Source organism: Podarcis gaigeae (genome assembly GCF_964106915.1).
Source record: "Podarcis gaigeae genome assembly, chromosome: 7".
Taxonomy (NCBI): domain Eukaryota; kingdom Metazoa; phylum Chordata; class Lepidosauria; order Squamata; family Lacertidae; genus Podarcis; species Podarcis gaigeae.
Window position 1 is genome coordinate 11,685,288 of NC_139683.1, and position 10,627 is coordinate 11,695,914.

Consider the following 10,627-nt stretch of genomic DNA (forward strand, 5'->3'; position numbering starts at 1 on the left):
CCCCTCCTGCAGTTTCCAGCAACTTATATCCAGAATCATTTGCTGCTTCCAAAACAAATGGGAGATGGTTGTTGCACCCAGGTCCTGCTTGTGAACTTCCCATAGATATCCTGCTGGCCACTGTGAGATAAGGATGCTCAACCATATGGGACTTTGGCCTGATCCAGCTGGGCTTATATTTGCATGGCGAGCCCTCCCCCCCCCCCCCCCCCGGTGAATATAATCGCACATGACACAATTATTAAGGTCAATGGACTAAAAAAGGGGCCACAACATTATTGGTTACAGGTGATGAGCGGTATTGGCTTAGGCATTGGTCCTAACTGACTATATCTGACTTCAGCCCGTCTGCTCGAAGTCCGGGAAGGGTTAACCACCAGTAGGGGGAGACCTGCTGATGCACGTCAACTAGGAACTCCCCCCGGGGTGACCACTAGGGGGTGTGCCTTAGGCCCTCACCTCCTTAGGCTTCGGACAAGGCCACGCCCCCCCCCCCCCCCCAGAATCCTTTACCGGACTACCCTTCAATATGTGCGGCAGGTGATGGCGCTACCACCCGTCTTCCATCTATAGAACAATACCAATGCCTAACCGCCAATACCCAGAAAGTTGTGGCGATTTGCTACGAGGTAGGCGAAAACCAAGTGGCTGGTGCCAATTTGCCAAGTGGAAAAATTCCTACCAGGCCCCTCAACGGCGACCAACCAAGGTCCATAGCAAGGTCAAGGAACGAAAAAACTTATAGGGCGGGAGGGTGGGAAAAGCAGGAACAGCTGACCGGCAGCAAAGAGGGAGATCTCCGGCCGCATCCTGCCTTTATAGGGCAGGCCACACCCCTGAGCCAGCCGATTGGCTGGCCAGGGGGTGACGTGGCCGGGAATCTCCCCAATCGCATGGGGGTTGGCCTCCACCCACCATGTGCGTGGAGGGGCCATGGAGCCCACAACCCCACCTCCTCCTTAGGGCAGAGGTGGCTTTCTTAAGAATCAAACAGTGTGATTCCTCTCCCTCCCTTTCTTCGCACCCTCTCTCTCAAACTCGCACACAGTCACAGTTTTGCTCTCATTTATCTGTTGAGCTTATCCCATCCAATCTTAATTGCTCCATTTCCTCCTCTCTCCCGCAGTGCAGGTAATACCAATATCGATATTGTCATGAAATGCTTTAAGTTTTCCCCTCATTACAGGGATCATTTCTCACTCCTTTCGATCCTGCAAAGATTTGTGTGCAGGGAGTGTGAAATCAAACTGCTTTACACGGCATCTATTATCCAGGTGCAAAATGCAGATTACGGTCATTGCAACATTTATTATTATTATTAATAATAATGATGATGATGATGATGGGGGGGAATTAAGCCTCATTTGCAGGGCATGTCAAGTTTCCAAGCAGTCTGTAGATTTGTGCCGTTCTGTAAAGCACACTTTAAGAAGCCCAGGTCCTGTATTCTGGGCACGGCTGCAGTGACCTTGAGCGTAGACAGGACTGCAGTATCATGCCAACAGAAGATTTTGAAGCACAGTTTGGATTTACAGAGTGTGTGGCAAACAGCGTGCTATCTAGTCATCAATTGCTGTTGGGTGCAGAGATGACAAACTGATCGAGAGAGTCATAAAAATGCAATCTTTCACTTCATGCGAAATCAGAGTGTTGCGTTGCGTTTTTCCCAAACATGGGAGGTGGCATCTGAGAAGCTTGAATCCCTACAGAACTCAAGCCAGAAACCCCTCTGCTATGATAGGAACATAAAGTGAAAGCCTTTGCTGATGACTTGGTATTAACAATAGAAGAACCATTAATTAGTGCCAAGGAAGTATTAGAAGAGATAGAACAATTCGGACATGTAGCAGGTTTTAATTGAAGAAAAAGAAAACTAAAATGATAGTTAAAATATGAAACAGGACTTAGGAAATGATATATAATGAGATGAAAAATATGTTGAAATATGCATTTGTCAAGAAACCAGAAGCATTTTTACTTGGCAATGTAGGTGATGGGATTAATAGACAGGATTGTAAGTTGTTTTTATATGCAATGACGGCAGCAAGAATATTATTGGCACAAAAATGGAAGCAAGAAGAATTACCGACAAAAGAAGAATGCAGGATGAAATTGATGGACTATGCAGAACTTGATAAATTAACTGGAAGGATTCAAAACCTGCAGGATCAGAGATTCTTAGAAGATTGGAGTAAATATACGAACTATTTGGAAAGTAATTGCACTGAACAGATTACACTAGTAGGACTGCAAGAAGTTTTGTAAGGAGGATTATTCGAAATATTGCAGGGAAGACTATGAGGAGAATTATTAGTCACCGGTAATGACAATTAAGAGTAATGGTGAAATTAAGAAATGCAGAATAAGTGATAAAGAACAAAAATCATCAGAGGCGTTGATGGAAGCCTAAAACATTGTATAAGATGAAAAGTTATGTTATATGACTGTTGGAAATTATATGTCAAAAAAACCAATAAAATGTATAGAAACCCTTCTGCTAGCACAACTGGTTGCTGGGAGAGGTTTTCCATTACAGTGGGAAAGGAATATGGTGTGGCTCATGTCAGGAAACAGTCGCTAGGGTAAGCTGGTTTGTGCAAAAACAGGGGGCGGGGTATAAGTATTTTTTATTAGGAATTTTGACATAACAATTCATCAAAGATACATCATCCTCATTCCCCCCCATTTTCCCCTCCCCCTCCCCTAAAAAGAAGACCCCCCCCTTCCACCCCACCCCACCCAGACTTCCCTCAGCTCCTCTCTCTGGTTTCTCAGCACATATTATTCTCTGCATGTTATAAAGTTGTAAAGATCCTCAATTTGTCTATCGGTATATTACCAATAAAGAGTTTGTGAATGTTTATTCAATACCTGCCAAGGAGTCCAGTTCATTTAGTTGTTTCTTTAAGTACTTCGTAAAATGTTCCCATTCTTCTTTAAAGTCGCAGTTTATGTGTCAGTTTTGCCAATTCCGCATAATCCATCAGTTTCTCTTGCCACAGTTCTTTAGTCAGGATTTCCTCATTCTTCCATCCTTGTGCTATTAAGACTCTTGCCGCCGTTGTCGCGTACATGAATATGTTTTTAAATTTCCTTGGCAGGTCTTTTCCTACAATCCCTAACAAGAAAGCATTGGAACATTTTCTTCAACTCATCATACATCATTTCCCAATTTTTTAAAATTTTACTACAATCCCACCACGTATGATAAAAAGTCCCTTCTTTTTCCTTGCATTTCCAACACAGATTTGAACCTGTTTTATACATTCTTCCTAACTGAACTGGTGTCATATACCATCTATACATCATTTCCATATAGTTTTCTTTCAACAGAGAACAATCTGTGAATTTTAAATCAATTTCCCGTAACCTTTCCCAATCTTCCAACATGATGTTATGGCCTAAACAGGGTTTTTTGGGTCATTTTGTTTTATGCTGTATTTGTGTTAATATGCTTGGGTTGCATGCTGCCAATTCCATGGTTCGGTGCCCAGAGAACTCTGGTTATGGGGTCAGGATACAAATGTTCTGTGTAAATAGCAGAGAGTTACAACCTCCTCAGTCTGCCAGGGAAGGAAGGCCAGTTCAGCTTCTCTGGTAGTGCAGGTGTGTGGAAATGCACAAATATTAACACAAAAATGCCAACATCTTCATTCTGTCCCATCCGCAACTGCATAAATGCATATTCAGATAATCACATACTGGGGCAAACCTGGCGAGTTGCAGCATATTATTCCATCCATGGATTGAAACATTCTTAAATGTTTCCTATCAGTTATGCTTTTTTTAAAAAAACAAACCACAGGTCATTAGCCCTTCTGCAAAGTGCCACTGAATTGACACCTTCCAAATCGCAAGTGATGAAAAATAAAAATAAAAAACCGTTTGGGAGCTGTGCATCCAATAAAACGTGATTCAATGAACTCTCTTCTTTGTTAGTTGCTAGGTGAAGAAAGGTTTCAAGATATTGAAAAAATCAAAACCATTGGCAGCACCTACATGGCCGTGTCCGGGTTGTCACCTGAAAAGCAGGTAAGGAGTTTTCTGTTGCCTAACAAAGAGAGCTTGTATTTTCTAATGCACTTGTCATAGTCTAAAGTACAGGACATTGGAGTCGCTTTTAAATATATGCAGTGTGGCATTTCCTGGAACAAAACAGACATTTGTTCTCACCTGTCATGGCCTACATGCTGGTTGAACAATATTGGTGTGTGTATGTGTGCAAATACACACACACACACACACACAAACTGCATTAAAAATAAATTTTAAAAACCCCTCCCACAAATTACATGTAAAAGGCTTTAGAATGTTAATCAGCCAGAGGCCTGGTGATATAGAAATCTTTTCTCTGGGTGTTTATTTGCAATTAAGTGGCAGACAAATTCTGTTAAATAAAACAAGTGAAAAATAAAATTAATCTCTAGTGGGACAGGGAGTAAGATCCCAATTGTATGAAATGTGAGTGGAGGGCAGCTGACCTATGCCTAATAATAATAATAATAATAATAATAATAATAATAATAATTTATTATGTATACCCCGCCCATCTGGCCAGGCCTCCCAACCACTCTGGGTGGCTCCCAACAGAATATTAAAAACACGATAAAACTTCAAACATTTAAAACTTGCCTAAAGAGGGCTGCCTTCAGATGTCTTCTGAAAGTCAGATAGTTGTTTATTTCCTTGACATCTGAAGGGAGGACGTTTTACAGGGCAGGTGCCACTACTGAGAAGGCCCTCTGCCTGGTTCCCTGTAACCTCACTTCTCACAGGGAGGGAACCTCCAGAAGGCCCTCGGAGCTGGACCTCAGTGTCCGGGCTGAACAATGGGGGTGGAGACGCTCCTTCAGGTATACAGGACCGAGGCCGTTTAGGGCTTTAAAGCTCAGCACCAACACTTTAAATTGTGCTTGGAAATGTACTGGGAGCCAATGCAGGTCATCTCAGGACTGGTTTTATATGCCTGACTTGTGCAATGGATTTTCTTCTTTTCATTCCCTCCCCAGCAATGTGAAGATAAATGGGGGCACTTATGTGCCCTAGCGGATTTCTCCATAGCGCTGAACGAAAGCATCCAAGAGATCAACAAGCATTCGTTCAACAACTTTGAACTCCGCATTGGTATGTATGGGCTGAGCCCTTTAACATTAGTCACCCGAATGTAGAGTTTCAGGTGCATCTACCGCTCCCAGGTGAGTAGGCTTCACATCAGTAGAAAAGGTACCACTGCACGGGCTTCTCTTTGAAGGCTTGAGGCTGATTCTTCCCTGGAGGAAATGAGAAAGCCTTTGCAAGCATCTCTACGCTGAAGCCATGTGCAATATAATCCTGGGAGCTAGGAGCTGCCATCCATTTGTCTCAGGTACATTGCAGGAGTGCACCTTTGGGTGTGAAGTCAAACTGTTGGAAGGCTGCAGCACCTGGGGACAGACGAAAGCATCTGGTTCTGCTGGTGTAAATGCACAATGGCATTACTTCCCTCTGCATCCCTCCCAGCGGTCATTCCTCCTCTGGTCATGGCTGTGGATGCACAACTTGTCTGTTTCTAGACAGTGTGGTCATCTGCAAGGGATTCCCACATAGTGTGTTGATGTTGCTATGTCATGTTTGCTGACATCTCTGTAGCACAGAGTTAGTCTGTCAACAGGCCTAGTGCCTAAAGCCAGGTAGAGGTAAAGGTAAATGACCCCTGGACTCCAGTGAAAGGTGACTATGGGGTTTGGTGCTCATCTTGATTTTCAGGCCAAGGGAGATGTCATTTGTCCATATACAGTACTACCTCGGGTTACAGACGCTTCAGGTTACAGACTCCACTAACCCAGAAATAGTACCTGAGGTTAAGAACTTTACCTCAGGATGAGAACAGAAATCATGCGGCGGCAGCGAGATGCCCCATTAGCAGGTTAAGAACAGTTTCAGGTTAACAACGGACCTCCAGAATGAATTAAGTTCTTAAGCTTTCTAGGTCGGGTGGCCAGCATGACTAAACTGCTACTGCTGCAACCAGACGAGTGCCAGAGCGCATGGTTTGGAAACCAAAGCACGGCTTCTGATTGGCTGCAGGAAGCTCTGGAACCCTTAGCATTCCGTATCCGAGCAGCCACAGACATCAAGGGAGTGGAAATAAAAGGCAGAACCTATAAATTAGGGCTCTTTGCAGATGACCTAATGGTCACAACACCAGACCCCATAAGCACAGCAACCTCCCTAATCAGAGAACTCAACACATTTGCAATGGTGTCGGGCCTACAGGTAAATTTTACAAAGTCAGAAGCTATGTGCTTCAACACCCCTCCTCACACCCAAAAAGAACTCACGAAGGTCACCAAAATAAAACTTTGCCACACCAAGTTCAGATACCTAGGGGTACAAATAACCAGAAACCTCAATAAATTGTACCTCCACAACTACAAGCCCCTGTGGCGACAAATTAACAAAGACCTAAAGAGATGGAATAACATGAATTTCACTCTCTCAGACAAAATAGCCATGATCAAAATGATCACACTCCCAAAGCTAACCTACCTATTCCAAACCCTCCCAATCTGGATCCCCTCAACCCAACTTCGCAGTTGGCAGAGAAAACTACACTCTTTCATCTTCTCACATAAAAAACCAAGAATAAGCCCCAAATACCTGCACCTCCCCACCTCAGAAGGAGGATGGGGAATCCCCAACATAGAAGCATATTACAATGCCAACCAAATACGCCATATAATCCCATATATACTAGAAGATGAGACAAAACAATGGGTACACCTAGAGAGGGACACAATTGAAAACACCTGCACCACAACATACCCACTCCTCCCAAACAAACTAAAGAAAATTCCCACAACACTTAACAGGTACACACAGACCATGCTCAAAGCATGGAAAACACAAATAGGGAAACTATAACCCAACCCCATCCCCACTAATCCCCCTGGCGTACCACCCATTATTCTACCATGCAGCACAAAACCTCCAGACAAAAACCTGGCGAACGAAAGGCTTATATCGCCTAATAGACTTTTATAAAAATAACAAACCCTTGTCAACACAAGAAATACAAGACAAACTAGAAGACACCCAAATGACCTGGTTAACACAACACCAACTACATGCCTTCTTAAACAACCCAACAGTAAAATCAGCAGCAACTAGGCCCCTGACAACCTTCAAAAACCTCCTCCTAACAACAAAGGGAAACGGTAAAGGGACGGTATCCGCAATATACAAAATACTACTCCAAAATCCCGCAAATCCCCTAGACACAATCAAAAAACAATGGGAGAATGACATAGGCTATGAGATTAACCCCACTCAATGGACCAGAATGTGGTCTAAACCCCCCTTTAAATCCATATCAACGAAAAGAAAAGAACTCACACTGAAACTCACCTACAGGTGGTACCTAACACCAAGGAAACTAGCGCTAATACACCCAGGAACCTCGCCAAAATGCTGGAGAGGGTGCACCTCCACAGGCACATACCTCCACATGTGGTGGGAGTGTCCCAAAATTCAACTATTCTGGACAACAGCCATACAAGAAATATGTAAAATAACTAAGCAAGTAATAGACATCACCCCAGAATTGGCCCTACTAAACATCTTCCAAGACAACAATGCCCATTTACACCACAAAGAACTCATAACCCACCTGCTCTCAGCAGCCAGAAACATCATAACCAGACACTGGAGAGACCTGTCAGGAGTAAGCATGGACCAATGGTACCAAATAGTATGGGAAACAGCCCTACTAGAAAAATTAACTAATAAACTGAAACTGACACGGGGACAAACAGAAGAAGGCGTCTTCACCCCGGTATGGTTCCCCTTTATCACATACACAGCCCAACCGGACAATGACAATAATCCACCAACAGCATACAAATCAATATGGCTAACCTGATCCAAAACACCCACCCACCTCACTCACACACGAAAACAAAGATCACCACAGCCAATCACAAGCAAACAATCACACCCTAAGCCAACCCCAACCTCTCTCACCACCAAAGGAACACAAGTGAACAACACAAGCAACGCTGACACCAAACTCTACATACATTAAACATAATAGAAACACTGCCACCCGACCCCACCCCCATCCATCTTCCCTCTCCCCACCCCCCTTTCTTTTTTCTTTCTTTTTTCTTCTCCCCCTAATGCCTCAACAAATGAAACGGATTTGTAAAAACGTTACATGGAAGAAGAAGAAGAAGAAGAAGAAGAAGAAGAAGAAGAAGAAGAAAACGAGGCACTACACTTCTGTAAAACAAGAAAATCCTTAATAAAAAATATTTTTTAAAAAAACAGAATACAGTATAGTAAAGTTGAGTCTGATAGAAGCGACTCTGAATAAAGTACTTTACTGGCAGGGGTGCGACACTTTCACCTTATCAGTATTCTCCTGCAAACCTGTACTGCACTGCACCTTTAATCACAATTTTACTACTACTGTATTCTTAAGAAATCAAATTTGATACAGTTTAACAAATACTATTATACAGTCAACAAATTCAGTCACAAAGTCTGTTTCCACAAATGATCTTTGTCTAACAAAATAGAACTTGGAAAAAGGAGGATCTACTGATATCTTTCACCCTAAGAATGGGAGAGAATTGGACCGGAAGGATCATCCAAACCATTCCTTTCAGATTTATTTATTTTTTTACCTCCTCACAATGTATAAGCAAAGAAAGCCTCAATAAAGTGACTTTTCCCACCAGAAAAAAAAAAGCAGAGGGCCGGTCCACTGTCCCTCAGACTTTGTGGGGGGCCGGATTATATTTTTTTGGGGGGGGGGGAATGAACAAATTCCTATGTCTCACAAATAACCCAGAGATGCATTTTAAATAAAAGGACACACACAAAAAAGAAGCCCCGTCAGACGTTCGGGTTCCAAAGAATGTTTGCAAACTGGAACAGTCACTTTGTGGCATTCGGGAGCCAAAACTTCCGACTCGCAAAGCGTTTGGGATCCAAGATATGACTGTATTATGAGGCAGTTCTGCAGACATGGATGGGTTAAGTCTATCCTGCAAGTAAGCAAGGCTGACCTATGAAGGGGAATGTGATTACTGCGGTGAAAAATTGATTGATTGATTGATTGATTGATTGATTCATTCATTCATTCATTCATTCATTCATTCATTCCCCGCCCATTTGGCTGGACTTCCCCAGCCACTCTGGGCGACTTCCAACAAAATATTAAAATACAGTAATGCATCAAACATTAAAAGCTTCCCTAAACAAGGCTGCTTTCAGATGTCTTCTAAAAATCTGGTAGTAGTTGTTCTCTTTGACATCTGATGGGAGGGCATTCCACAGGGCGGGTGCCACCACCAAGAAGGCCCTCTGCCTGATTCCCTGTAACTTGGCTTCTCGCAATGAGGGAACCACCAGAAGGCCCTCAGAGCTGTACCTCAATGTCCGGGCAGAACGATGGGGGTCGAGACGCTCCTTCTGATATACTGACCCCAGTATATCTGGTACCCCAGCCATGTTAGATCCAAAAACAGTCCTTCTTTGTTGTTTGTGCTGCAGCAGACTAGCATGACTATTCTTCTAGCCTGATCTTTTCTCTTTTCCCCTTCCTAGGGATCAGCCATGGCTCTGTCGTCGCGGGCGTCATTGGTGCTAAGAAACCCCAGTACGACATCTGGGGCAAAACAGTCAACTTAGCAAGCCGAATGGATAGCACCGGCATTAGCGGCCGAATGCAGGTGCCCGAGGAAACGTATCTCATCCTCAAGGACCGGGGGTTTGCCTTCGACTACCGGGGGGAGATCTACGTCAAGGGCATCAGCGAACAAGAAGGGAAGATCAAGACCTATTTTCTTCTGGGAAGAGTACAGCCAAACCCTTTGACCTTGCAACCGAGAAAACTGACGGGGCAGTATTCCTTGGCGGCTGTCGTGTTGGGGCTGGTGCAGTCCCTCAACAGGCAGAAGCAGAAGCAGATCTTGAACGAGAACAACAATTCCGGCATCATCAAAGGACACTACAACCGGAGGACTTTGCTCACTTCCGGAGGATCGGAATCCGCGGCCCAAGCGGAGGGGGCTGACAAGACTGAACTGCCATAGGCCTGCATTTTTTCTTCGTCGTCCTCTTCATTTTTTAATTTCTTTTTCTATATGAAAAAAAATAAATATATAAATAAAAATATGGTTTAATTTTTTTTAAGATCGGGGCTGCTTTGTTTGCTTATTTTTAGACACAGGCATGCACAGAGACGCACACAAACCTTCCTGAAATATACTCTGAAGTGAAGGCCCAAGACAGGTGTTGATCATCATGTGAGCTGCGCACAGGTGGTCCGAAGCGAGCTACCACCATTCCTGTGGAGCCTCCTTTTATTGAGACAAATATGCAAGCCAGGCAAATACACTTTGGGCTGTGACCTTTACACATCTTCCGTCCCGAGATCGTGGGGTGGTACAAAGCTATTTTGGCACCTGTTCCACAGCGTCATTTTCCCCTTGCACAGTGTATGACAAATGGAGACAAATAGTCTCAGGGACAAAAGGTTACAGACAGGACACTGCTGAGAAAGGTCAGACACAGGGGACGATGTTCCGACAGCCGTGGCTTGTCTGAGGGGGCGTTTTCCTGCACCCCAGGGTCACATGTG

General features: G+C 43.9%; 1 protein-coding gene across 2 annotated transcripts in view; it reads left to right on the forward strand.

Annotated features, from left to right (window-relative positions):
- ADCY8 (adenylate cyclase 8) overlaps window positions 1–10,179 on the forward strand; it is a 137,116-nt gene extending 126,937 nt beyond the window's left edge. For both annotated transcript variants that reach the window (XM_083749011.1, XM_083749012.1), the window contains 3 exons: window positions 3,940–4,032; window positions 5,010–5,124; window positions 9,592–10,179. In XM_083749011.1, the coding sequence (XP_083605137.1) occupies window positions 3,940–4,032; window positions 5,010–5,124; window positions 9,592–10,079 (696 nt within the window). In that variant the 3' untranslated portion in view covers window positions 10,080–10,179. The remainder of the gene's footprint in view (window positions 1–3,939; window positions 4,033–5,009; window positions 5,125–9,591) is intronic.
- The last annotated feature ends 448 nt before the right edge of the window (window positions 10,180–10,627 follow it).